Source organism: Podarcis muralis, chromosome 16, assembly GCF_964188315.1.
Source record: "Podarcis muralis chromosome 16, rPodMur119.hap1.1, whole genome shotgun sequence".
NCBI classification, from domain to species: domain Eukaryota; kingdom Metazoa; phylum Chordata; class Lepidosauria; order Squamata; family Lacertidae; genus Podarcis; species Podarcis muralis.
The window spans coordinates 9,679,624-9,707,623 of NC_135670.1; the positions used below are offsets into that span (position 1 = coordinate 9,679,624).

Consider the following 28,000-nt stretch of genomic DNA (forward strand, 5'->3'; position numbering starts at 1 on the left):
CTCCATACCAACGTAGATCCGTTTATTGTTAAATGTTATAAATATAGAATTTGTCACAGAAGCCTCTTCCTCTTCCTCCCCACTCACTCTTTGCCTCCCCCCACAACTCCAAAACCCTTCACCCAAGAATTCTGAGGTTTGCTGTTGTACAACTGTCCATCGAGACACCACTCACGAGCACCAGGATTTGCAGATAAGGCAGTTGCCAAATTTGGCTTTCAAAAACCTCCCCTCCAAAGCATTTACCATTACAATGCTGACTGGTTAGAAAGCTGTATGAGGAGGACTGTGGACTATCTCCTGTACAATGCAGATTTGGAATGACAGTATCCCTATGGAAGCATAGGATTTTTGGAGGGGAGGGGAGAGGTATCCCCAGCATTGAAGCAAGAAAGGGCATACAAGGGTTGGCAAGAAAGGGCATACTCTTTTCCTCTCCACCTTAAATAAATATTTCGGGTTAATCTTGTTCCTTCATGCGTCTGGGTTTGACTCCTCTGGAACTCTTTCTTGTTGAGGTGGAGGAAATAAGGTCAAGAAGCACCTTGCCCCTCTGCATTCTCACTTGGGGGGAACATGCTGTAGCTGCAGAACATGAGCAAAGCCCGGCTGCATCAGGGCCCACCTAATCCTGTATCCTATTCTCACAGATGCCCCAACAAGAAGCTCACAAGGAGGATATGAGCACAACAGCAATTCTCCTCACCTGTGGTTCCTGGCAGCTAGTATTCAGAGATGCCAAGGTTGTCTGGAGCAAGGATTGTTCCATGTGTGGAGCAGGATTGTGGGGAAGAGAAGATTGGAGTACGGCTATTTTGATTATTGCACTCTGCCCTCTCCCAGGTTTCACAGGGGTTGAGATTTTGCATCCTAATCAGACAAATCTCCCCCCAAAGGCAGTACATTCAGGTCCCACTATCTGAACACAATGCGTCCCCTGGAAATCGTTTGGGAGGCAAGAGTTCATATAAGGAGTCGATGATTTCCATTGATTCCTATGGGGGAATTTCTAATGCGTTCCCAACCATGGAAGTTTGGCCTCTAAAAGCCATAAGAAATAAATACAGATTAAACCCACCCCTAAGGAAAACCCTCTGAAACCTTACTAAAATACAGATCGCTACGGTTCAGTTCTGTCCCTCAGCCAACCAGCAAAAGGCAAACAAGGAAGTAAAAAATGTTCCCTGTTTTAATATCTGAATTTGCAATGTTTGGGTATTTGCAATGTTTGGGTAGTAATTCCTCATGTTTGGATAAGTGAATTCTTGCAGAGTGAGTGTTTGGAAAGCAGGAACTGCATATTTATGTACATGTTGATCTCTTATAACGCAGTTTGAATTTTTTTACAAAAATCACTAATAGAATATTAATATTAATAAAAATAAAATTAATTAGTAAAAGTAAAAGCAAAAAAGTTCAACTTTTTCATAGTGGTGATGGGGGAAATAGTCTGGAAACGCAGAATTTACAGTTCAGCAGCTTAGGTGGTTTCCTTTTGTCTTCATCTTCTTAGTTAATTTGTCCAGTGCAAGAGAATCTCCCATTGATCTTTTGAGCCCTGGTGAGATCCTTGTGACAGGGAGTTCCGCTGGACATAACATTCCAAGCTTGAGGGACACAGCTAGCTTTGCAAAGCATTCTCTAGTTGTCCTCACTGCTTTGGAGAGGGTTGCTCGCTCACCACACATTTGCAAGGGGTGAATTTTTTTGGCACGTCTATAGAATAGATTCTTTCAGTTGTTGAAATTGTGCTGCTTGTTCGCCTTCAGGCAATTTGAAACTCACCGCCGGTGAGTAGGCGAGTGGCTATTTCCAAGCTTGTTTGCAGAACTCATCCTTCCCATATTCACACCGGAGCCCAACAATATCCCTGAATTTACCTGGCTCAGCCAGGTTCTGGCTAACCCCCCCTTGCCAAGTCCAACTGTAGGGTGTGCTCCGCCTACAGTTCATCATTGGCCATTGTGGGGTTGGTGTAGGAGAAGGGAGCATTACCATTCCTGGGTAGATTCTGCGGGGAAAACACACAGAGAAAGGAAACGGTAAGTACAATCACCTAAGACATGTAGGAAGTTGTGCTTTGGCACTAAACATCCTCTGCTGATCGACTAACCACATTCACATATTTGGCTCCAGGGCTGCCAACTTCTATCTACCGGTCTTGCTCCTCTGCCATTAGTAAGAGAGCAATGAAACAGGAGATGCAATGCTTCATGCATTGCTGTGCCGGAAAAAGTTCCACCAATGGAATTTCTACCTGTCCAGTGTGTTGTATTCAATATTATTCAAACTCAGATTGAAGGACGGGAGAGAAAATAGATTCAGTTTGCATTTGACGCAGAACCTACTGAATCTGGACTTTCCAAAACAAGAATGGAAACACAGCCATTCTTTGAAATCTGTACTTTGAATTCCGAGATGCAATTCTCCAGATAACGTTTACTAAAAATGCCTATATTGTGGGGATATAACACATACAAAATGCATTATATTAGAGTAAATTATTTGCAAAAATATGTATGTTAAGTCAAAACTGCATACACAAATATGGGTTTTTAAAGGAGAAATTTGTACTAATATGCTGATGAGTTTTTATGAAGATTCTGCCTCCCTACTCCCCCTCCCCCCAAAAAATCACAAACTACAGTAGGAAGCTACGTAGATAACTGAAACTAAGCTTGGAAGAATGAGAAACCGAGAGACTCAAAATGGGCAGGACCATTCATCCCTACTTAAGAGCAGATCCACTGACATGAATGGCCATTAATGGCTAACGGGCATTTCAGTTGATTTAGTTTTGAGTAAAACTGGATACAGCATAGAGAAAAAGTAGAGTGATCGGCACAGGCTTGCCAACAGTTTTACGCGCTCTGATCCTGTGAACATTCAACAGCAACCTGCTTATCTGAAAGGGTTTAAACTGGGAGACGTGGGTCCAAATCTTGACCCATTCACAGACTCGTGGGTTTTTAGTTTGGCGGTAACAAAGTCTCCTGGCCATGTAAAACTTCATCCTTCCTGATTTGACACTGGACTGAATAACTTACGCATGGACAAACATTGGTTTTAAAATTCTGAATATTGGAATGACCTGTGCAAATTCTATTTACACAGAAGGCCACTGAGACCTTTACCTTGGCAAAAGGGAAGTTCAGAAGCGAAAATTACCAAAATTCTTTTGTGAGGCGTGCCAGTCATCAGGCCCCATAAAAGACGTATTATGCCTCCTGTTCCCAGCAAAGGCACGAGGAGTTATTTTGTCACGTAACAGTAAAAAGCAAACAAATGTGCCTCTTTGCATGCTAAAAAGGTTGGAACTTGGAGGATATGAGCAAATAAGGGCAGATCAGCCGCAAGGTGTACAGGTGAGGCAAGTGGCAGAAATAGGGTACTATTGCAGGGTGGGGAGGCAGATTTTGGATGACACCACCTGTGGACAGTTTTGCTTTGGTAAGGGCTGGCATGTGTGAAGGCTTCCTGGAACATTGTTAACATCCCTTAGCCTTGCTTTTGAAAACATCTTTGTGAGCGACCTTGAACCAAGGGAACACGAAAACGGGTTGTACATTCAAACCAGGTAGACCCAGTTGCAACACAGAGTGCTGAGGCTGCAGCCCGCCCGCCAGCCCTGCCCTTTTGCAGCATTCTCCATTCCACCCAGAAGGGGCGCGGGTGGCGCTGTGGGTTAAACCACAGAGCCTAGGACTTGCCGATCAGAAGGTCGGCAATTCGAATCCCTGCGATTGGGTGAGCTCCTGTTGCTCGCTCCCTGCTCCTGCCAACCTAGCAGTTTGAAAGCACGTCAAAGTGCAAGTAGATAAATAGGTACCGCTCTGGCGGGAAGGTAAACTGCGTTTCCATGCGCTGCTTTGATTCCCCAGAAGCGGCTTAGTCATGCTGGCCACATGACCCGGAAGCTGTACGCTGGCTCCCTCGGCCAGTAAAGTCAGATGAGCGCCACAACCCCAGAGCCGGTCACGACTGGACCTAATGGTCAGGGGTCCCTTTACCTTTTACCATTCCACCCACCCCAAGCAAAAGGCACTAAGGCTCACTGAACATGCTCTGTCTTTACCCGGTTGTTTTTGGGATCCCCGCTCTTTAGGTTCCCCCCTTCAAAGTATTTTCTTTGCACTTCTGCAAACCTCAAGGGTCTCCCAAAGGCTGCCGGTGCCTCCATCTTGTGTAAGTGTGGGGAACCTTTTGTCCTCAAGAAATTGATGAACGGCAACTCTCATCATTGCTGGCCGTGGGTCATGCTTGCTGGGACTGATGGGAGTTGTAGTTCAGCAGCATCTGGGGGGCAAATGTTCCCCACATGGGTGGCTCTGTCCCGGCAGTGGGTCATGAGCTTCACAGGATGGTCTGATTGGCCATTGTTGGAACATAAGAACGCTCTGCTGGATCAGGCCAAAGGCCGATTTAGCCTAGCATCCTTTTCCCCATAGCAGTCCATCAGAAAAGGAAGCCCACTGGCAGGGCGTGGACCCAAGACCCTTTCCTCACTGTAACCCATAAGAGCATCAGAAGGGGCCTCCAAGATCCGACCAGTGGTCCTGTCCTCACAGTGGCCAACCAGATGCCACCATAGGAAGCCTGATATGCCCCACAGAGGACCTTAAGGTCCATAAATAGCAACACCCTAGAGGTCCTGGGCCCCAAGGAAGTCAGATTAGCCTCAACCAGAGCCAGGGCCTTTTCAGCACTGGCTCCGGCCTGGTGGAACGCTCTGCCTCATGAGACCAGGGCCCTGCAGGATCTGATTTCTTTCCGCAGGGCCTGTAAGACAGAGTTGTTCCGCCTGGCCTTTGGCTTGGAATCAGTTTGATTCCCTCCCCCTCTTTCTTTTTTCCTTTCTCTTTCTGTGTTGGAACTCCTATTTGGGGACTTCCCTGGCTTTTTTCTGGCATCCATATAGGACCAGTCTTTATAGTTAGCCTTGGTGAAGACTTTTATCCCCCAAAAAGTTTTTGATTGAGTTCCACTGAAATGAGGCTGCATTTTAATGTTTTAATGTTGTATTTTAATTTTGTTTTTTAAGCTGTATTCTAATCAATTGTTTTGATATTTGGTGTTAGCCGCCTTGAGCGCGGTCTTGGCCGGGGAGGGCGGGGTATAAATAAAATTTATTATTATTATTATAAAATCAGGACCTGAGCACATCAGCAGCTCTGCCTCCAACAGGGGAGGTAGAATATAGCCATTGATAGAGTGGTTTAACAGTTAATTCCAGGAAACTCTTGAAATTGTCGCTTCGGGAGACAAATGGAGGGTGTCCTAACAACTCTTACCTCCCCAAACAAACTACAGCTCCTATAATTATTTTTTGAGGGGGAAGCCATGCCTGTTTAAAGTGCTACGATAGTGCTTAAGGTTGTGGCCTAAGTTTTCCTTAGAGTTGATCCGTTAGGGAGCTATGTTTGCCACCGCTATCCTCTGCAATGGGTTTGCTCTGAGTAGCACAGACACTGGATACAGCCTTCCACGTCCTTCACTTCCCCCTGTTCTTCTGCTGAGGAAACGGAGAGAAACAAAGGGCTCAGGTGCATTTCCACCTTTCTCTGTGAAACACTGAGGGCTAGCGCCTTGCTTATCCCCTTTTGAGAAGGAAACAGCAAGGTGCAGCAAGCTGAACTAAAGGGCTGTGCGCGTGCAATTGCCCCAACGTCCAGGGGGCCCAGATCGACCCCACTGAGTGTCGCTACCGCAGAGGGGTTAAAAATGCTGGGAGCAGCAGCCAGCTGCTGAGGAAAGAGCCTTGGACGGCGGCCAGAAACATCACAAGCAGCTCAATGTCGTGTGTAAACATTGCCCAGTCACGAGGCTGGGGAGCGGCCAGGCCAGCTGAAGTGCTGGCCACGTACCCCCAGGCAACCACGCCAAGGGCAAAGGGGCTCAGTCCTAGCCTGGGACCACCACCACGTCCCCCGCTCTGGTCTAACCAGCGATGCCCGCTGTATTCATTTGCAGCAAGGGCACAGGGCGGGAGGGAGGAGGGTGAAGCCATTCCAGGGACCTGAAGTTCCTGGCTTGACCCTGCCCCCCTTCTCTCTCCCTTCCTCCTAGATTTGCAAACAGTCCCAGGGTGCCGAGCTAAATATTTGCTCAACGTCTCCATGTTTGCTCAGCAGAGCCGCTTAGGGAACAGGACAGATGCACCCGGCTCTGTGGGGAGCGAGCGGGGCACGGCGCATGACCGAGGTGACTTTAGCAGGCCTCTCCCTGCCACATGCGCAATGGCACCCACCCCTTCCTGAGAGCCACCTAGGGCACGAGAGGCCCTGCTGGGGTCGGTTGGTGCAGGTCGCCTTGGCAACATGGCCTACCCAGCCATGACGGTCACGCTGACCGTTCTCAAGGGTCAGCGGCCTGTCAGGAAGCAGGGTGGGTGGGTGTTATCTGTGGAAGATCCCCAGGCCTTGGCCTTGGAGGAAGGAAAAAGGTTTCCATGGCAACAGGCCGAAGGCTGCCTCAGGTGCGCTAGGCCGAAGCCTTGGCCGAAGCAGCTGTTGCCACGGTGACCACAGCTGCGGCCTTTCGCACCAGCTGCCCCATTAAAGATTAACTCAGGGGCAGAGGTGGAGGGCAGGGAGACTCGCTCTGGGGTTCGAGGGCAGCGGTGAAACCGTTGTGTCATGAGGGATGAGAGGCAGGGGCTTCAGGGTGTCCTCCATCATGGCTGGCAGAGATGTTGGCTGCAGGGGAAACCCCTTGACGTCGCTCAGCGAGCAGGGTCTCTGCCCGCAAGGGGACTGCAAAGTAAAGGCTGACACAGGGGGAGTAATACAGTGTAGGGAAATGGGTAGGACAGGCAGGAGTAATCAGAGGCAAACAACTGACTTGCGGCCCCATCTCGCCTGCAAACATGGTGGGGCTTGGGATAGTTCCCATTATGCCCCAACCCCTCCAATTCTTAGGGCCTGACTGGAAGTCTGCGTTCGTTTACCTTCTTCTGTCCAATTTTTCAGATTTTAAGCTCCTTAGGGGCAGGGGCCTGAACTCCTGGAGTCCCTCTAATGTCAATGTCGGTGATTTTTTAAATTATTATTATTTCAATTTATATCTCGCCCTTCCTCCTGAAGGTGCTCTCCTGAAGGTGCCCAGGGTGAGGAGGAGAATAATAATAATAATAATAATAATAATAATAATACACAGACCATTCTAAAGACATCTGAAGGCAACCCTGTACAGGCAAGCTTTTAATGTTTGATGTCTTTTAATGTGTCGGACGCTGCCCAGAGTTGCTGGGGTAGCCCAGTCAGATGTGCAGCACATTATTATTAATAATAATTCTAAAAACAGTTAAAACTTTCTAACAGCATTTAAAAACAGTCCCTCAGACAGTGAACTCAGGGTTGCCAGGAACAATGTATTTCAGCCATCAAATGCCTGGGTGAACAGGAATGCTTTTAAATTGTTCCTGAAAGCTACCAAGCGCACCTCCCCAGAGCCCCACATAAATAACACGGGTGACAAGTAGGTGCCATGTGGCAAATTCAAGCCTGCCTGCATGAAACCATTAACTGTTTCTATGGGGCTTCCTTCTTTTTTTTTGGGGGGGGGGGGAGAGGAATTAGATTAGAAGGGTATAGGTGGGGGAGGCACTAGGAATGGAAACAGGAACTGAGCTCGATTGACCAAAGGCCTGACTCTGTATAAGGCAGCTTCCTCCATTCCTATTTCATAGAATCATAGAATCATAGAATTGGAAGGGACCACGAGGGTCATCTAGTCCAACCCCCCTGCAATGCAGAAATCTTTCAACCAACATGGGGCTTGAACCCATGAACTTCAGGTTAAGGGTCTCATGTTCTGCTGACTGAGCTATGGTCTCAGCCCTGTGTTTAGAATCATGAGGCCTTTCTTTTTGAGGGAAGGGGTGTAGCTCAGAGGTAGAGCATCTGTTTTGCATGTAGAAGGTCCCTGGTTCAATTCCCTGCATCTCTAAGTAGGGCTGCCAGTCAGTGCAAACAACACTTAGCTAGATGGACCAACGATCTGAGTCTGTATAAAGCAGCATCCTGTTTTAATCAGCCCTTCATTCAGAAACTTGAGGACTAGAATCTTTCTCTTAAGGGGGAAAAGCCATAGCTCAGGGGAGAGCATTTGCTTTGCATCTCCAGACCCCCTGTCTGAAATCATGGAAAGCCGCTGCCAGTCAGTGAAGACAATATTAGGCTAGATGGACCAATGGGCTTATTCAGGGGCATGGCAGTTTCTCACATTCCTATGTACTATGTCCTGGGTCACTAAAGAGCACCCCAGGATTTGGGTTGGGTGAGTGACTCTTGCTCACCTCGCTGTATGGGTTAGGCTTGCTTCCGGGGGCAACGTATCGCCCGTGTGTGTGGTACGTCGGGTACTCACTCATGACGTGGTAGGAGTCTTGGTTGCTGAGCAAATCAAGCTTCCCCCGGTGATTCCGTCGACACCAGTAGATGATCTGGGAGGGAGTGAAGAAGAGTAAGAGTAAGGAAAGGTCATGTTGCTGGGAGAGATGGATTGGGAAGGTGAGAGAGAGCTGTGAGAGCAGGGGGTTGGACTAGATGACCCATTGGGTCCCTTCCAACTCTACAGTTCTAGGACTCCAAGTTCTACTTCTGAGTAACAACGTATGACAGAAATGGGGAGCCTATTTTCATCAGCGGGCTGCATTCCCTTCTGGGCAACCTTCCAAGGTCGACATGCCGCTAGTAGGTGGGTCCAAAGAGCTATTAGCAATCAAAGGGTATTAGCTAAGGTAGCTAGAGGAAGCCTCCAGCTCCAGAGGCACTCTACCTCTGAATGCCAGTTGGGAAAGAGTAACAACTGCTGCTATTGTTGCCCTGTTTGTTAGTTTTTTGGAGGCAGGCGCTTGGCTCCTGTAGTGGAAAACAGGGGCTAGAATAAATGGGTCTTTGTGGCCTGATCCAGCAAGGCTCTTCTTAAGGCTCTTTAGCCACAACAGCTCAATGGCACTTCCATGTTCCGTGGCAGTATACCTCCAAAGGGCATATACTGGGGTGGCAAGGAAGACAGGAGGGTTGACGGGACAAGAGATTTAGCTCTATGTTTCCTTTTACCCAATGCACTATGGTGCATACGCAGCCTGGCAATCACACTGTTCTTCTGTGCAGTGGAATCTGCAACATGCACACTAATTTGCCTCATTTATTCTGGTTATGGGAATGAGGACTAGAAATCGCCAGGCACGTCTGATTCACTACTGAGTAATAGGATGCTAAGCTAGATAGACACGAGGCCTGATCCTGCAGGTTCTTTCTTATGTTCCCCATGTCTGCCAGGTGGTCCATTGGCTCTGCCCCAACCACACTCACTAGTCTTGCATCTCTGGCTCTGAGTCTATATAGAGCCAGCTCCCTGAGTCTCCAGCCGCCTGGCGGGTTGATGTAGCTGGTGGCGGAGCTGTTGTTTTGGGCCCAGTGGGTCTTCACCTCCACCAGCTTGATTTTGAGAAAGAAGGCTGAGAGGCTTACCAGGATCAGGAAGGCGATGAGCGCCAGGAGAAGAAGGATGCAAACTAAGACGAGGAGAGCAATGCCCCAGCCTGGGACAGTCTCTGTGTGATTGGGAGTGGTTGTAGTCGAGGTTGTCGTTGAGGTGGTTGCCGGGGGGGAAGTTGCTGTTGAGGGCGGGGGGTTGGGGGGTTCCGTGGCGTCTGAGGTCACTGGAAGATAGCAAAGAATCCCATGAATAACCCACTTTAGGGAAACACCTGAGGGATGTGTGGCTGATGAAAAAGAGACATGCCGGTGGTCCTCTTCGGGGATTGGTACTAGAGGTGGGCAAGATTTGATTCAATTTTCAGGATTCCATACGCCTTTGTAACCGAAAGCCCCCTTCACTGCATTTCACCATGAGCCATTTTCCATTTCATTCAAGAGCAGTTTGTTAATCTCTGTCCTCCTAGCTAGGATCAGCCTCTGGAGAAGCCCAGTGAAGCAGCTAAGCCAACCTTAAACCTGCAGTCCCCTCCATGACCATTTTGGGAGTCCCCTCCATGACCATTTTGCGAGGAATGGAAAATTTGTGGGGAAGATCCATGGCTCATCTGCTTTGCATGCAGATGGTTCCAAGTTCAGTCCCTGGCATCTTCAGGTAAGGCTGGGAGAGACCCCTGTCTGAATGGAATACCCTGAAGGATTATGGGAATTGTACTTTTCTAAAGGTGCTGGGAATTGTAGCTCCCTGTGGTAAAGTACAGTTCCCAGGATCCAGGGGCGAGGTGGGGGAGGTTTGCTTAAATGTTTGGTGTTTAACCATTAACAAGGATTTCTGCCTGTGAATGAGACAGTCCTCGCTCTCCTTCCACCTTCCAAAGTGAACCCTGTGCTCCATCCAGATCTGTTCCAGAAGGCCATGGGAACCCCAGAACAGTTTCGGGAGGGGTGTGGGGAGAGGAGAGTGTCCCCCTGCACAAGGAGAAATCCTCATGCTGATGGAGGAAGAGATCTAGCGCTATGCTGGAGTCCACCCAACAACTTTGAAATGTATGGTGCATTCCCTGCTATGAACACCATGCCATTGTTTTGCATAATGCAATGTGCAATGAGCATACTAATCTGTAGAAGCAACACTGAGTGCTAGAAACCTGCCTAGACTTCCAGGAAGGGAATTCTGTGTCTCGAACTGCACGAGGGGCTCTGAGTCTTGTGTCGCAGACACAGCCCGAGGGATGCTTTGCTGTAGTACCCAGCCCCCCACTGTTCATCCTTCAGCCCTTCACCTTCAATCTGAGTCAGGGTGAGACCATGCCGTTTGTTTTCAGGTGCATCGCTCAGAGCAGTGTGGAGCTTATCGGCGGAAACATCTGCACTTTCCTGGAAGCGTACCGTTGTATCTGCCAGCACTGAGCCATTTCTGTACATTAGAAAGGGAAAAGAGAAGCGTTGGCAGATCTGGAACTGCAGCTTGAAAGCCACATATTCCCATCACTCAGCAGAAGAGCAGCTGCTTTGCATGCAGAAGGTCCTTGGTTTAAATCTCTGGCTTTGCCAGGGAACGTGGCCAGAGAGGATTGTTTTCTGTCTGAGCATCAATTGGCATGAAACCTGAATTGTAGAGTTGGAGGGGACCTCAAGGGCCATCTGTTCCACCCCCCTGCAGTGGAGACATGTACATGCTCAGCAGAAACACAGACACAGGAAGCTGCCCTATACTCAGCTGGACCCACGACTCACCTAGCTCAGGTGGGTGCCCTCATATAATCCCCCTTCCGTACCTGAAAGAATTCACCTTGTATCCTATATATTTCCCTTCAGCAGGGCATCCTGTGCAGTTGAAAACATCCACATACTGCGGAAAGAAAAGGGTAGTACAAATGTTGTATTATGCTATTAACTCATTTTCTGAGGCTTGTGAAATGGCTGGGATGAAGTCAGCCCTTCTCACTTTCTCTTCGCCCCACCCCACAGGAAAAGAGAGGGACAGAGGAGAACGTGTGGGGCAGCAGAGACGAGGGGGAATAGAAGACTGCGTATAGGGGCTGACAATCCCCAGGAAGCTGCGTCACAAACCTGGAAGCCTCATAGCTCGGCAGTGGCACAGAGATATCTGCCCCATTCTTTACAGATGAACAGGCCCCACCCCACCCCCGGACTGAGAGGCTGGGGGGCAGCATTTCCCTCCCCTGCGCCCCCTCCACCAGGGGGTAGAAAGGCCACAGAACTTACCATCTTCTCGATATTCCCAGTCAGGTTCTGGTAAGCTTGGGAGGACGAATCCAACAAGTCCTTAGTATAATTCATTGTGATGTGGTAAGTGATGGTGAACGTTTTCTCTTTGGGGGGCTTAGGTGCGGGTGTCTTTGAGCTGGTGCTAGTCGTGGTGGGAGAAGGCGTCGTTGTCGTCTCCTGCTTGGTCACTGAGGTGAAAGGAAAAGATCTCATTAGGACCCCTCCCGGAAGGAAAAGATTTGTGGGGGAGGAAGAAGAGGCAGGCCTGCTGTCCTGCTCAGGGATTGTGCCTAGAGGTGCTCAAGCTTGGGTTGGAGTCTTACTTTCAGGATTACGGGAAGCCCCCTTCTTTGCATTTGTCCCACTCCCAGCCCTTCTCAGTTCCATTGATCTCCATCCCCATACATAGTCACCTGCGGGGGTTGTTGAAGTTTGAGCATCTCTTTCTGCTCGTTCTATGGGCACCACCTGAGCAGGAAGCAGATCAATGGGGCGAGAGGGGCCCCCCAGCTGGAGCAGGAGGAGCCTCACTACATCCCTCAAGCTCTGTACCCACCATTCGTTTAAATGCATGGGATATCTGCAAGAATCCTGGGAAACGGTTTGCTAAGGATGCAGGTAATCATAGCTCTGTGAGCGCTTAAACACTGTTCCCAGGATACTTGGGGGCAAGCTGAAACGGGCGGCATGCAGCTGTTGCGTCCTGTCCTCGCAAGGCTTGCTGCTTGCTCAATGGGACATTTTCCCCTCTCCTCCCTCCCGGCCCAAGTGAACCCTGTGTCCTCTCCAGATCTGCTCCAGAGCAGTTTAAGGAGGGGTGAGGTGAGAGGAGAGCGTCCCGCTGTGCAGGGAGAAATCCTTGTGCCAACAGATGGAGAGGTTGAGTGCTACTTTGGTGTCCAACCAAAGGGCCTTAAATATTTGGTGTGTTTGATGCCTGAGCGTCATGCTGTCGTTTTGCATAATGCAATCTGCGGTGTGCATATTAATCTACAGAAATCATCCCAGTTTCAGCACTGAGGGCAGGAAACCTGCCTAGACTTCCAGGAAGGGAATTCTGAGCCTGGAGCTGCACGAGGGGCTCTGAGTCTTGTGTCGCAGCCAAAGCCAGAGGGATGCTTTGCTGCAGTACCCAGCCCCCCACTGTTCATCCTTCAACCCTTCACCTTCAATCTGTGTCAGGTTGAGACCATGCCGTTTGTCTTCAGGTGCATCGCTCAGAGCAGTGCGGAGCTTATCGGCGGAAACATCTGCACTTTCCTGGAAGCGTACCATTGTATCTGCCAGCACTGAGCCATTTCTGTACGTTAGAAAGGGAAAAGAGAAGCGTTGGCGGATCTGGAACTGCAGCCTGACAGGCCCACACTCCCATCACTCAGCAGAAGAGCAGCTGCTTTGCATGCAGAAGGTCCTTGGTTTAAATCTCTGGCTTTGCCAGGGAACCCAGCCAGAGACGATTGTTTTCTGCCTGAGCATCAATTGGCATGAAACCAGAATTGTAGAGGTGGAGGGGACCTCAAGGGCCATCTATTCCACCCCCCTGCAGTGGAGACATGTACATGCTTAGCAGAAACACAGAGAGACACAGGAAGCTGCTCTATACTCATCTTGACCCACGACCCACCTAGCTCAGGTGGGTGCCCTCATATAATCCCCCTTCCGTACCTGAAAGAATTCACCTTGTATCCTATATATTTTCCTTCAGCAGGGCATCCTGTGCAGTTGAAAACTTCCTCATACTGCGGGAAGAAAAGGGTAGTACGAATGTTGTATTATGCTATTAACTCATTTTCTGAGGCTTGAGACATGGCTGGGATGAAGTCAGCCCTTCTCACTTTCTCTTCGCCCCACCCCACAGGAAAACAGAGGCACAGAGGAGAAAGTGTGGGGCAGCAGGGACAAGGGGGAATTGAAGACTGCATATAGGGGCTGACAATCCCCAGGAAGCTGCGTCAAATACGTGGAAGCCCCATAGCTCTGCAGTAGCACAGAGATATCTGCCCCATTCTTTACAGATGAACAGGCCCCACCCCACCACTGGACTGAGAGGCTGAGGGGCAGCATTTCCCTCCCCTGCGCCCCCTCCCCCAGGGTGGTGGAAAGGCCACAGAACTTACCATCTTCCCGATTGTCTCATTCAGGCTGCGGTATGCTTCGGAGGACGAATCCGACAAGTCCTTAGTATAATTCATTGTGATGTGGTAAGTGATGGTGAACGTTTTCTCTTTGGGGGGCTTAGGTGCGGGTGTCTTTGAGCTGGTGCTAGTCGTGGTGGGAGAAGGCGTCGTTGTCGTCTCCTGCTTGGTCACTGAGGTGAAAGGAAAAGATCTCATTAGCACCCCTCCCGGAAGGAAAAGATTTGTGGGGGAGGAAGAAGAGGCAGGCCTGCTGTCCTGCTCAGGGATTGTGCCTAGAGGTGCTCAAGCTTGGGTTGGAGTCTTACTTTCAGGATTACGGGAAGCCCCCTTCTTTCCATTTGTCCCACTCCCAGCCCTTTTCAGTTCCATTGATCTCCATCCCCATAGTCACCTATGTTGAAGTTTGAACATCTCTTTCTGCTCTTTCTATGGGCACCACCTGAGCAGGAAGCTGGTCAATGGGGTGAGAGGGGCCCCCCAGCTGGAGCAGGAGGAGCCTCCGGAAGCTGCCTCCACAGTCAGGTGTTCCAGCCCACCATTACCCCGCAATGGAAGGAATGTGTAGGTAGGAAAGGGTGTTTCCGGTGGGAGTCCCCTCCATGTCCATTTACTCCTCTCCCTTTGGGGAGGAATGGGAAATCTGTGGGGAAGACCCATAGCTCACTGGGTGGATCATCTGTGGGGAAAGAAGTTGGATTCTGCAACCTCACTTCATGCCTCTTCCTGTGTACCCACCATACATTTAAATGCATGGGATATCTGCAAGGATCCTGGGAAGCGTTTTGCTAAGGATGCTGGGAATCATGGCTCTGTGAGCACTCAAACACTGTGCCCAGGATACTTGGAGGCAAGCTCAAGCAGGCGGCATGCAGCTATTGCGTCCTGTCCTCGCAAGGCTTGCTGCTTGCTCAATGGGACATTTCCTCCTCTCCTCCCTCCCGGCCCAAGTGAAGCCTGTGTCCTCTCCAGATCTGCTCCAGAAGTCTGGGGGAAACCCCCAGAGCACTTTCATGAGGGGTGTGGTGAGAGGAGAGCGTCCCCCTGTGAAGGGAGAAATCCTTGTGCCAATAGATGGAGAGGTTGAGTGCTACTTTGGTGTCCAACCAAAGGGCCTTAAATATTTGGTGTGTTTCCTGCCTGAGTGTCATGCTGTTTTGCATAATGCAATTTGCGGTGTGCATATTAATCTACAGAAATCATCCCAGTTTCAGCACTGAGGGCTGGAAACCTGCCTAGACTTCCAGGAAGGGAATTCTGTGCCTGGAGCTGCACGAGGGGCTCTGAGTCTTGTGTCGCAGACACAGCCTGAGGGATGCTTTGCTGTAGTAGCCAGCCCCCCGCTATTCATCCTTCATCCCTTCACCTTCAATCTGAGTCAGGTTGAGACCCAGCCGTTGGTCTTCTGTTGAGTTGCTCAGAGCAGTTTTGATCAATTCGGTGGAAACATCTGCACTTTTCTCGAAGCGTACCGTTGTATCTGCCACCACTGAGCCATTTCTGTACGTTAGAAAGGGAAAAGAGAAGCATTGGCGGATCTGGAACTGCAGCTTGACAGCCACACATCCCCATCACTCAGCAGTAGAGCAATTGCTTTGAACGCATAGAATCATAGAATAATAGAATCATAGAATCATAGAGTTGGAAGAGACCACAAGGGCCATCGAGTCCAACCCCCTGCCAAGCAGGAAACACCATCAGAGCACTCCTGACATATGGTTGTCAAGCCTCTGCTTAAAGACCTCCAAAGAAGGAGACTCCACCACACTCCTTGGCAGCAAATTCCACTGTCAAACAGCTCTTACTGTCAGGAAGTTCTTCCTAATGTTTAGGTGGAATCTTCTTTCTTGTAGTTTGGATCCATTGCTCCGTGTCCGCTTCTCTGGAGCAGCAGAAAACAACCTTTCTCCCTCCTCTATATGACATCCTTTTACAGTGGTGCCCCGCAAGACGAACGCCTCGCAAGACGGAAAACTCGCTAGACGAAAGAGTTTTCCGTTTTCAAGTTGCTTCGCAAGACGAATTTCCCTATGGGCTTGCTTCGCAAGAAGAAAAATTCGCTAGACGAAAAAACTCGCGGAACGAATTAATTTCGTCTTGCGAGGCACCACATGGCTATCATATCACCCCTTAACCTCCTCTTCTCCAGGCTAAACGTGCCCAGCTCCCTTAGCCGTTCCTCATAAGACATCGTTTCCAAACCTTTGACCATTTTGGTTGCCCTCCTCTGGACACGTTCCAGTTTGTCAGTGTCCTTCTTGAACTGTGGTGCCCAGAACTGGACATAGTACTCCAGGTGAGGTCTGACCAGAGCAGAACACAGTGGCACTATTACTTCCCTTGATCTAGATGCTATACTCCTACTGATGCAGCCCAGAATTGCATTGGCTTTTTTAGCTGCCGCGTCACACTGTTGGCTCATGTCAAGTTTGTGGTCAACCAAGACTCCTAGATCCTTTTCACATGTACTGCTCTCAAGCCTGGTGTCACCCATCTTGTATTTGTGCCTCTCATTTTTTTTTTTGCCCAAGTGCAATACTTTACATTTCTCCCTGTTCATCTTGTTTGTTTTGGTCCAGTTCTCTAATCTGTCAAGGTCGTTTTGAAGTGTGATCCTGTCCTCTGGGGTGTTAGCCACCCCTCCCAGTTTGGTGTCATCTGCAAATTTGATCAGGATGCCCTTGAGTCCATCATCCAAGTCGTTGATAAAGATGTTGAATAAGACCGGGCCCAAGACAGAACCCTGTGACACCCCACTAGTCACTCTTCTCCAGGATGAAGAGGAACCATCAGAAGGTCCTTGGTTTAAATCTCTGGCTTTGGCAGGGAACGCGGCCAGAGAGGATTGTTTTCTGCCTGAGCATCAATTGGCATGAAACCAGAACTGTAGAGGTGGAAGGGACCTCAAGGGCCTTTTATTCCACCCCCAGCAGTGGAAGAACATGCATGCTTAGCAGAAACAGAGGAAAACAAGAAGTTGCTATATGGTGAGCTGCACCATTGGTCCACCCAGTTCAGTATCATCTGCACTGACTGGAAGCAGCTCTCCAGGGTTTTAGACCGGTGGTCTTTCCCAGCCTTACCTGGAGAAGGTGGGGGTTGAACCTGGGACCTTCTGCATGCCAAGCAGATGCTCTGCCACTGAGCATTCTGCATTCTGGCCCTGGAATGTCGTGCTTGGCTGTGTTGAGCACGCCAAGGCACTTCAATGTTGTACAATGGTTTTTGGAAACATGCCTTCAGTGCCTGGCCCGAAAGAAACAACCCTGAAAGTCTTTCAATAGTGGAACTTGCTGATTCAGAAACTGTTTCACCCCTCTTTGTTGGGGTTATTGTGGAGAGTGCCAGCTATCAACAATGCTGTGGCCGTGGATTTACTGCACATTGGCATGGGGTTGCACTAGGTGACTTTTCAGTTCCCTTGCATCACTATGTTTTGTACCAGTGGTGGTGCACAGAATTCATATTGAAAGTGGAAATGTTGGATTTGAAATATGACCGTCCAAATGTGAGTGGAGAAACTGTATGTTTCAGACCAAACTGTGTACGAGTGGGTATACACAGATGCCACATCCAATGAATTTTGAGCTGAAATTATTCCAAGGCATGTTTGTATATTAAGAAGCATGATTAATGTAAGAAAATAAAGACACAACAGGTCTTTGTCTCTTATATAGAGAATGGCTCAAGACCACAGTAGCTCAAGGATTGCCTCTTCCCATAGGAACCAACCTGGACCCTTCGATCATCATCTGAGGTCCTTCCTCTGTGAGAGGTTCAGTAGGCTTGTGGGATGTTTTCCCTAAGGAGGTTCACCTGGCACCTTCATTACATATATTTAAGCGCCAGGTAACAATATTCCTCTTATCTTGGGCCTTTGGTTAATTAAATCATCTATCTCGCCTTTTAATTTTTTCTATTGCTTTTGTTTGTTAGTATGTTATGTATTTTTGTGGTTTTATATTGTAAACCACCCTGTAATCCTAGGAGGAAGGTACACAACTTATCTATCTAACTATCTATCTATCTCTCCACATCATCTATTTACAGCAAACTTATACCACACTGAAGAGACGTACATTTCCCCCAAAGAATCCTGGGAGTTGCAGGTTCTTAAGGGTGCCAAGAATTGTTAGGCGGCTCCTGTTTCCTTCCCAGAGCTAAAATGTCCAGAGTGGTTTAACAACCAATCCCTCTCTCCAAGGAAATCTGGGAATTGTAGCTCTGGGAGGAGAAAAGGGACTTCCAAACAGCTCTCAGGACCTGTAACAAACTATAGTTCCCAGGATTCTTTGGAGGAAGCCATGACAGTTTAAAGTGACACGGTAACACTTTAAATGGAAGATGTGGATTTGAACAGAGTGCGGGTGGATTCCTGTGCAGAAGTGCACACCCCAGTTTGAGGATTGTGATGCTACTTCTCTTCAGCTCTGTGCCTCAGCATGCATGTAGTAAGTAAGTAAATAAATAAATAAATGTATTTTTTAAATATGGCCCATCTGGTTGGGTTGCCCCAGCCACTCTGGGTGGCTTCCAACACATATAAAAATAATAATAAAACATCAAACATTAATAATAACAATCTGATCCAATACAAAAAACTCAAAATAACTTTAAAATAAACAACTTACATCAAATAAAGCAATATTAAATAATTCATTCAAATCTAATAGTAAACAGTAAAATTAAATATAGTAATTAAACAGTTTACACTTGGTTGGCATTGGGACCCCTTTACTGCTCTTGCATTCAATGAACAGAGCTACCAACCTAGCCCTGGCAGCTTGCTTTCATGTTTCCGTGTGGCTGTGAAGTACTTTACAGGTAATTGGGCAACACTAAAGGATATTGAAGAGCATGGTGAAGCTATTTCTTAAGCTTTCAGCAGCAAGAGCTGTATTTTGCAGCACTACGGAAAGAGGACAAGCTGTTCCGAATGAGACCCTTGCAGTCAACCTAGGGTTGGGAGCAGGTGGGTGCAGTTAAGCTGCTCTTATTTTTGTGAGAACCAGAAAACCCAACATGATACTTTTGACCAGCCCTCATTTAATCCCCCTTCCATACCTGAATTTGTTCACAGTGAATCCAAGATATGTCCCATATTTAGCATGGCACGTAGAGCAGTTGTAAATGTCATCATACTGTGGAAGAAAGGGGAGGTACGCATTTTGTATTAGGAGATAAACTCAGTTTCTAGGGCCGAATCCTTGACTGGTTCTGCCCTCCCCTGTGATACAGAGTCACAGAGGGAAAAGTGTGGGGCAGCCATAGCTAGAGGAGATCGCGCACGGAAAGGGTTTTACAATCACCATTAAGCCAAGGTCTAGAGGGACCCTGGATGCAGCTCCCCGACTCCTTCATAGCTCCGGGGAAGGGGAGAGATACCTGCCTTACTCTTTACAGATGAGCAGGCCCCACCCCACCCCCGGACTGAGAGGCTGGGGGGCAGCATTCCCCCTCCCCTGTGCCCCCTCCCCCAGGGGGGTGGAAAGGCCACAGAGCTTACCATCTTCCCGATTGTCCAAGTCAGGTTGCGGTATGCTTCGGAGGACGAATCATTCAAGTCCTTAGTAAAATCCATTGCAATGTGGAAGGTGATATTGAAATTCGTCAAAGGGGGCTCAGTCGGGGCTGCTGTTGGGGTGGTCCCAGGTGGGGAAGTTGCTGTGGAACTTTGGGGTTCTCCTGAGGATGCGGAGGTTTCCGTGGATCCCTCTGTAGAGGCACTGAAGATTTCTGTCACATGGGATTTTGTGGTTCCCTCAAAGGTGGTTGCTGTTGCAGAGGATTCTGTAGGGGATGTTATTGGTGGGGTTCCAGTTTTGGAAGTTGCTGTGGAACTTTGGGGTTCTCCTGAGGATGTGGAGTTTTCCGTGGATCCCTCTGTAGAGGCGCTGAAGATTTCTGTCACATGGGATTTCGTGGTTCCCTCAAAGGTGGTTGCTGTTGCGGAGGATTCTGTAGGGGATGTTATTGGTGGGGTTCCAGTTGTGGAAGTTGCTGTGGAACTTTGGGGTTCTCCTGAGGATGTGGAGTTTTCCGTGGATCCCTCTGTAGAGGCGCTGAAGATTTCTGTCACATGGGATTTCGTGGTTCCCTCAAAGGTGGTTGCTGTTGCGGAGGATTCTGTAGGGGATGTTATTAGTGGGGTTCCAGTTGTGGAAGTTGCTGTGGAACTTTGGGGTTCTCCTGAGGATGTGGAGGTTTCCGTGGATCCTTCTGTGGTGGGGTTTGTCCCTTGAGAGTTCGTGGTTCCCTCAACGGGGGTTGGTCCTGTGGAGGAATCTTTTGTTGAAGAGGTGTCAGACATGGTTGGCAGTAGGGAAGGTGTTGGTAAGGATTCAGAGACGGTGGTTTCCGTGCTGGCCGAGATTGCTGGGAAGATAGCAAAGAATCCCATTAATGACCCACTTTGGGGAAACACCTGAATGATTTGTGGCTGGTGAAGAAGAGGCCTTCCTGTTGTTCCTACCCATTTCCTAGACACATGTCCCAACCTATCAGGGATCACACATGAAATGCACTTAGGTGTAAAACAGGGATGGGGAGCCTGGACACTGCTATACTCCAACTCCCATCAGGCCCTGCAGCCAGCATGGGCAATGGTCAGAGATGGTGGGAGGTTGTAGACATTCTGGAGTGCCACAGGTTCCACTTGGCTAGATGGAGTGATATAAGGATGGCACATTCAAAAGAACGGTTTTGGGTAATCAGTCTATCTTTCTAATGTTGGACTGCTTCCAAAAATCCTGAGGAAAATACCAGCTGTGTATAGTCACCAGAACAGCTGCCTCTTTGATAGGCACAGGGAAACTTGAAATACTAGGCAACAAGTGAGCATGTGCAGCCACATCCAGTCCAAACTGTAAGGGAGTTCAAGGGCAGGGAGATACGATGTAGGCAAGGAAGAGTGACATCTCTTTATTGATCTCTGCCCTGTGCTTGCTTTTGTAGGAGACTGGCAGATGGCATGCACAAAAACAGGCGTGTGTGGCCAGCATCATCCTGGAGGCTTCCCCATCCGCTGTGAGTCTGGAAGTGGCGTCATTTATCCAAAGAGAATTCAACCCATGGGTTTTGCTCCAAAAAGCCTTCTGCTTTTAACATGCCTGGCCAGGCCTTAAGAACTTAAGAAGAGCCCTGCTGGATCAGGCGGAAAGAGACCCTCTTGTCTGGTGTCCTGTTCTCACGGTGGCCAACCAGTTGGGAACCCCACAAGTAGAACCAGAGTGCAACAGCAACTCTCCGCAGTTGCAATTCCCAGCTAACTGGTATTCAGAAGCACATTGCCTCTGGCAGTGGAGGAAGATGGCCTTGGAATGGCAGGGGTAGCTTTCTTTTTAGAAGACACAATAAACAGTCCAGGTTTGGACTGTTCTCTGTTCATTTATTTAGTTCTGTCCCTAAAAAAAAATTACTAATTTAATGAATACCTTCCTAAAATGGACACTGCAACGAAATGCTGCAGCGCGGAGTACTCCCTGGGTGAGCCATCCATGACTCTCTTCCAGGATACACTATTTCTGTGGTGGGGAACCTGTTGGGACGCCATACATCTCCCATCAGACCCAAGCAGCATGGCCAGTGGTCAGGGATGATGGGAGTTGGGAAACTGGAGGCTCTACAGGTTTCTTACTGGTGGTAAAAACACAAAGGCAGTCAAGGTGATACCCTCCAGGTGTCAGGCTCCAGTTCCCATAACCCCCCTGTTGGCAGCTGGGGATGATGGGAGTTGTAGTCCAGCAGCATCAGCTGCATAGGTCAGTTGGTTAGAGCGTGGTGGTGATAACGGCAAGGTTGCAGGTTCGATTCCTGGAAGGGACAGCTGCGTATTTTTGCATTGCAGGGAGTTGGATTAGATCAGGGGTAGTCAACCTTTTTATACCTACCACCCACTAATGCATCTTTTCTGTTGGTAAAATTTCCTTACCGACCACCAGTGCTTGATGGAAGGAGGATTCAGCTTGTGCCGTAGAACCCCCTACTGCCCACCTAGAATCCTGAAATGCTCACTAGTGCGCGGTAGGGACCAGGTTGACAAACCCTGGATTAGATGATCCTCAGGGTCCCTTCCAACTCTGATTCCATACCCTCTAACATTTTCCCGATGAAAATAGGGACGCCCCATTTCATAATGATAATTTTACTATTTATACCCCACACATCTTATGGGGTCGCCCCAGCCACTCTAGGCAGCTTCCAACATACAGTACAGTGGTACCTCGGGTCACATACGCTTCAGGTTACATACACTTCAGGTTACAGACTCTGCTAACCTAGAAATAGTACCTCGGCTTAAGAACTTTGCTTCAGGATGAGAACAGAAAACATGCTCCAGCAGCGCGGCGGCAGCGGGAGGCCCCATTAGCTAAAGTGGTGCTTCAGGTTAAGAACAGTTTCAGGTTAAGAAGGGACCTCTGGAACAAATTAAGTACTTAACCTGCAGCTCCCCGACTCCTTCATAGCTCCGTGGAAGGGGAGAGATACCTGCCTTACTCTTTACAGATGAGCAGGCCCCACCCCTTCACCATATTGAGAGGCTGGGGGGGCAGCATTCCCCCTCCCCTGTGCCCCCTCCCCCAGGGGGGTGGAAAGGTTGTAAAACTTACCATCTTCCTGATTCACGCCTTCAGGTTCTGCGTATGATGAACAGACTAAGATTTCTGTAGTGGGGGGATAATTATAGCTATCAGCTATCAACTCTCGATGAACATAACCCAAAAGCATCTCTCTCCCCCCCCCCCCCCCCGTGTCTCCCATAAAGGGATGGCCAAGCAATGCAAATTCAGTTTGCATTCAAAAGTGAAGTTTTGTAATTTGCACTTTCCACAGTAATTGGCAAACCGAAACCCAGAGTCTTTTGAAATTCGTAGTTCTTCAAGTTTTGCAGATCTCCATGCAAGTAATAGGCATAAAAGTGCATGTACTAGGATCAGGTCTGCATAAAAATGCATCTGTTAGTGCAAATAAACCGAAAAATGTATGATAAGCAAATTGCTTTGCAAAAATGTGTACTTTAGGCAGAGTTTAAGTTGGGAGAAATTTGCACTAAAATGCTAATGAATTTTCATCAGGACCTTTTTTTTTTAAGTAGACTGTTGTAAGAATGTAGAGAACTAAATTTAATTTTGATGTTTACCTTATTTTTTAGTTGCTGTTTTGTTAATAGTGTTTTATAAATTCAAATTGTTTTATTCAAGCCTTTTTCCCCCAGCTGGAACTTGCTGGAACTCAGTTCCGGCACCTCTCAGGTGGGCGCCATTGCTGTTCTAAGTAAGAGAACCAGGTAGGTGTTCAGGGTGAGTTCTGGCACCTCTTTTTCTAGAAAAACAGTGCTGGTTTGATTGATGATTTGTTCATTATTTTATATGATTCATGCTGTATTCGTGGTGTTCTGTTATGTCTTATTATGTTGTTGCTATTTATTGCTTGTGAACCTCTTTGAGATTCACTGGATTGAAAAGTGGCCTAGAGATACAACAAATCAAATAAAAGATTGGGAAAATGAGAACTGGATAGGAAACCGAAACTGTACCTATTCCAGTGTGAACCGTAAGCAGTTTCTGTTTGCTGGCCTCCTCTGGAACCTACACCCTTAGACCGGTCCAGAGCAGTCAGCTTGGTCTCTCTGGCAGAGGCCTGGGCATACCCTTGATGGCGAGAATGACCCAAGGATTGTGCAATTTCCTTTCCAGAGTTCTTCCCTCACAGCACAGCACACTGCAGCAACACCTCTGGAACCAGGGTGGATCAAACCTCAGATGGCCGCAGTTGGTGCTGTCTGCTGAAAACCATCGCCAGCCTCTCCTGATCCCTCTTGACATGTGGAACATCTGCCAGAAGTGTGATTTGGGGGCCAGGAAACCCCAGAATTGGCTCGATTGGGAGGGATTCTGGCATGCATGTTTTCAGCGTCAGGGCAGGAAATGGCCAGAACCTGTCGATTGGGGCTTGAAATGGGCTCTAGCTCAGTGACAGAGCACCTCCTTAGCCTTAGCATGCAGAAGGTCCCACATTGTTGTTGAATTAAAGGTAAAGGGACCCCTGACCATTAGGTCCAGTTGTGGACGACTCTGGGGTTGTGGCGCTCATCTCGCTTTATTGGCCGAGGGAGCCGGCGTACAGCTTCCGGGTCATGTGGCCAGCATGACTAAGCCGCTTCTGGCAAACGCCGTTTACCTTCCCGCCGGAGCGGTACCTATTTATCTACTTGCACTTTGACGTGCTTTTGAACTGCTAGGTTGGCAGGAGTGTTGTTCAACAGGGTGTCCCTATTTTCACCATAGAAATGTTGGAAGGTATGCAAGACCCCCCAGTCTAAACCCCTGGAGAGAGACTGCCAATTTGTGCTGACAGGGCTGAGCTAGATGAACCCACGGTCTGAATCAACCTCCTGGACCTTTGTCATTCCCCCCTTCCTCCCCCACACAAAGAATGCAGAATTTTTTGGGTTTCAAAAAATCTTCATCCAGCATCACTCCGAGAGGAAAATGATCGCGGTGACAGGCTTTCAGCAGGACGTTTAAGGGGCATGCACTGATTGGAAATGAAGGACAATGTCTGCCCTGAAACTTTTGCAGGCATAAAAAACAGGACTGAAAACAGGGTCACGCATAAAGAGGCAGAGCTAGCTGCTCCTGCACCCGGAGCATCACACATGCTGTGCACATGGCAACAGGGCGAGCATCCCGGGGGGCACCACGGCCAACGTCCCAGGGGGCAAGACGCCCATGGAGGGGGGTGGAGCAACCCACCCATGGCAGGCTGCTTCCTGGACGGGGGGGGGGGGGGGCTGCTGCGTTGCTTTGCCAATAATAGCCTTTCTCCCTTCCCTCTTCTTTTTGACAGCTTAGGGGAGGCTCCCCCCGCCCACGAAGCAGCCCGGGTGTCATCATGGAGGGAGATGACATATGCATGCAGGGGCGGTCCACCCCAGGTGTCATCACTGAGGGGGGTGACATTCGACGTGCCGCCCGCCCGCGACTCCCAAGCCTCCCCTGAGCTGTCAAAACGAAGGGGGAAGGAGGGAAGGCCTTCGGCAAGGTGGCGCAGCTCCCCCCTCCCTCGACGTCTCAGGGTAGGCTTGGGAGTCGCGGGCGGGCGGCACGTCGAATCTCACCCCCCTCAGTGATGACACTGGGGCGGACCGCCCCGACTGCCCCCCTGCACACATAACGGCCCTGGTGATCATCATGAATGCACAAAAAAGGACATCTGTAGGGGGCTCTAGGGAGGCTCTGAAGAAAGCAGTGGGAAGGGAAAATCTCCCCACAGCCCCACAAAAAGCAGCCTTTGCTTTTTCCTTAGTTGAAGTATTACAGCCCTAATAGACAACCAGCTGGTAGCGCTTCCATGTCCAGGAGTACTGTACCGTAGGAGAAGCAATAGAGGAAAGCTTGTTTGTCTTAACAAGGTTGGTTATTGACAATCCCATCACACTTGCAGTTTGGGTGGAGTCAGAAGTTGTTTCCCCCCCTCTTCTAAAGGGAGGACCTTTCTCTTTATCGAAAAGCCTTCCTCCTTGTTGCAGCAGGAAAATCTGTTTGGGCTTGGGATCGGTCTGATTTACAGCCCTTCCTCCCCCTTTCTCTGGTGTCCCCATAGACATCCCTGCACTCCTGCTTTTGCATTAATCTAGTGTGTGTGTGTGTGTGTGTGTGTGTGTGTGTGTGTTTTAAAATGGATGGAAACCCACATTTAGATATGTTTGAAATGCATTTTTCTTTTAAACATACGTTGGGTTGCATCCAAGTAGATTCCGCCTAGCGTTGCCATATTTTGAAGAGCAAAAAGGAAGACACATTTGCCGACTTCAACTTTTAACTATGGATCGCTATGACAACTCTACCCATGAAAAAGGGGACGTGTCCTGGAAAAAGAGGACATATGGCAACCCTAATTTTCTCACACTAGACATGTTTAAATTAACCAACCTAAGTCATTCCTGTTTATTAACTTTAATAGGCTTACTCTGATTAGGATTTAGCAGTGGCTACAACCATCTCAACTTCCACATTTCTAAATACATTTTCTTTCCAAATAGCATTTTTAACTGACTCTTTTTTTAGCCGAAACCTGCATGCCCACATTCAAGGAAGTGCGAAACTTGATGGATCGCTATGTTCCGCTCCTCACGTGCCTTGGGGATGTGCATTAGAGCTGGCAGGCACCCATAGCTCAGGAGCAGAGTATTTACTTTGCAAGCAGAAGGACCCAAGTTCCCGGCATTGGCTGGGAATCTCTCCTGCCTGAAACTCTGGAAAACTGCTGCCAGTCAGTGTAGGCATTGCTGAGCTAGGTGGTACAAGGCAACTTCATATGTTCCTGTTTAAAAGCAGCCGTTTGTTCAAAACCATGAGGACTAGAATCATACTATTATATTTAAAAGAAGGGCTCCAGGGCAGCAGCAGAGCACATGCTTTGCCTGCAGAACACCCCATATTTAATCTTCAGGTAGGGCTGGAAATCTCTCCTGCCTACAAACCTGGAGAGCTGCTGCCAGCCCGTGTAGGCAACACCAAGCTAGATAGACCTGCTTCCTAAGATCAAATTCCTGAAGGAACCCTAATTATGCCTCCATATATATATATATAAAAGTAACATATATAAAACATATATAAAAGTAAAAAACCTGCCTAACCTAAGCAACAAAGAGATACTTTAAAGCGTTGGCACCTGAAGGCCAATAGATTTATTGTAGGATCAGTTTTCCTGGAAAAGAGGCCAATACTTCAAAAGGCCTCTGCCCACTCTCCCATGCCCCTGATTTGTTTTCCTTTCATCTACATTCCTGTGCTCAGGAACGATAACAAATGAGCTGGAGATTAAAGTGATCTCCTTACAAGACTGGACCCTCTCCAGATCTCATTTTTTTAAAAAAATTGTACTTTCATGATTATGTTGGTAGAGGGCTGTTATAGGGGATTCCACTCCCGATCCCGGCTGCGCCTGGAAGAGTTTCTGTGCAGACAGACTGCTTCATTTCCCCATTAGTGCACATCCTGTAACTTCACCGGCTGAAATCCTGAAACTTTTTATACCACGAATGTCTGCATTTATTTTATTGGTGGAACAGCTCAGTCGGTAGAGCACGAAGCTCTTAATCTCTCTCTCTCTCTCGCTCTCTTTTATGAGGCTCTTAATCTCAGGGTCATGGATTTCGGCCTCACTTTGGGCAAGAGATTCCTGCGTCGCAGGGGGTTGGACTAGATGACCCTCAGGGTCCCTTCCAACTCTAGGATTTCATGATTCTGCCTAGAGCCCCTCTGGACAGCAATCCCATGTTAACCAGGAAGGGATGAAGACACTTAGAGGCCCCAAGCACTGAAATGATTACGGTGCCCCCTCACCATATGTGGTTCAAAATACAAACTGCTAAACCATAAAATAACATCTGCAGAATAACGCAAAACAAAACACAGATTTACGATCTGATTTCCTCGCAGGGTTTCGATCGCTGGTAGTAGGACACCCCCCTGGTTTTGTGGGGAATAAGTAATCAAAGAGAGCAGAAATACAGAAAAGAGAGGGAAGGAAATGTAAAGAAGTCTAACCAAGTCTTGATTTTTCCTGTGGTGACTTCTTCAAATGTCAAATTCTTTCCCCCCAAAATTCCTCCTTTTCTGAGGTGCCCCTGATTTCCTGGTGCCCTAAGTAACCCAGCACTGCTGCCAGCACTGGGGCAAGCATTGCAAAACAACTAAGCAGAATGACGTCCGGACAGCCCAGTATAAATCCACAGCTAATGAATTATTATTGTGGCAATGACATGTAGCAGGATACATCCACCAAAACACCCCCCAACAGCCTGAAGGAGCCTCAGGTCTTATCCTCGAGGCCCCCCACAACATCCAGTCCATCTCCACATAGAAAGAGCACACCGTTCCCTAGAATAACGACTCTCCTTCCTTCTACCTTCTCCAGCCACACCCGTCTGCCATTCTCCCTTTCGACACACCTGCAAAAGGTGCCCAACACCCCTTTGTAATCGCCTCGCCTGACAAACTTCCAGCACAAGATTTGCTACGGGGTTTTGCCCCTGCCCAACAATATCTGTGGGGTTGATCTCCCTCCCCATTCGCCTCCCCCCCCCCCAAAGCTCCAAGCCACCCACTTTGCCATCTGCTCACCTGGGCACAATGCCAGGAGCATCAAGGCCAGGGCGACCGTCTGCAGGATATTCCGTTCCAT

At 48.6% G+C, this 28,000-nt stretch overlaps 1 protein-coding gene across 1 annotated transcript; it reads right to left on the bottom strand.

The window, feature by feature from the left end:
- Positions 1–5: 5 nt before the first annotated feature.
- MUC1 (mucin 1, cell surface associated) lies at positions 6–28,000 on the bottom strand. Its single transcript, XM_077920663.1, has 13 exons — positions 27,940–28,000; positions 19,317–20,185; positions 18,875–18,951; positions 15,177–15,310; positions 13,793–13,983; positions 13,341–13,414; positions 12,751–12,975; positions 11,673–11,976; positions 11,222–11,295; positions 10,727–10,860; positions 9,477–9,667; positions 8,297–8,443; positions 6–2,011 (listed from the first exon to the last, which is right to left on the bottom strand). The coding sequence occupies exons 1-13, from the start codon at positions 27,998–28,000 to the stop codon at positions 1,943–1,945; spliced, it is 2,550 nt and encodes an 849-aa protein (XP_077776789.1). The 3' UTR covers positions 6–1,942.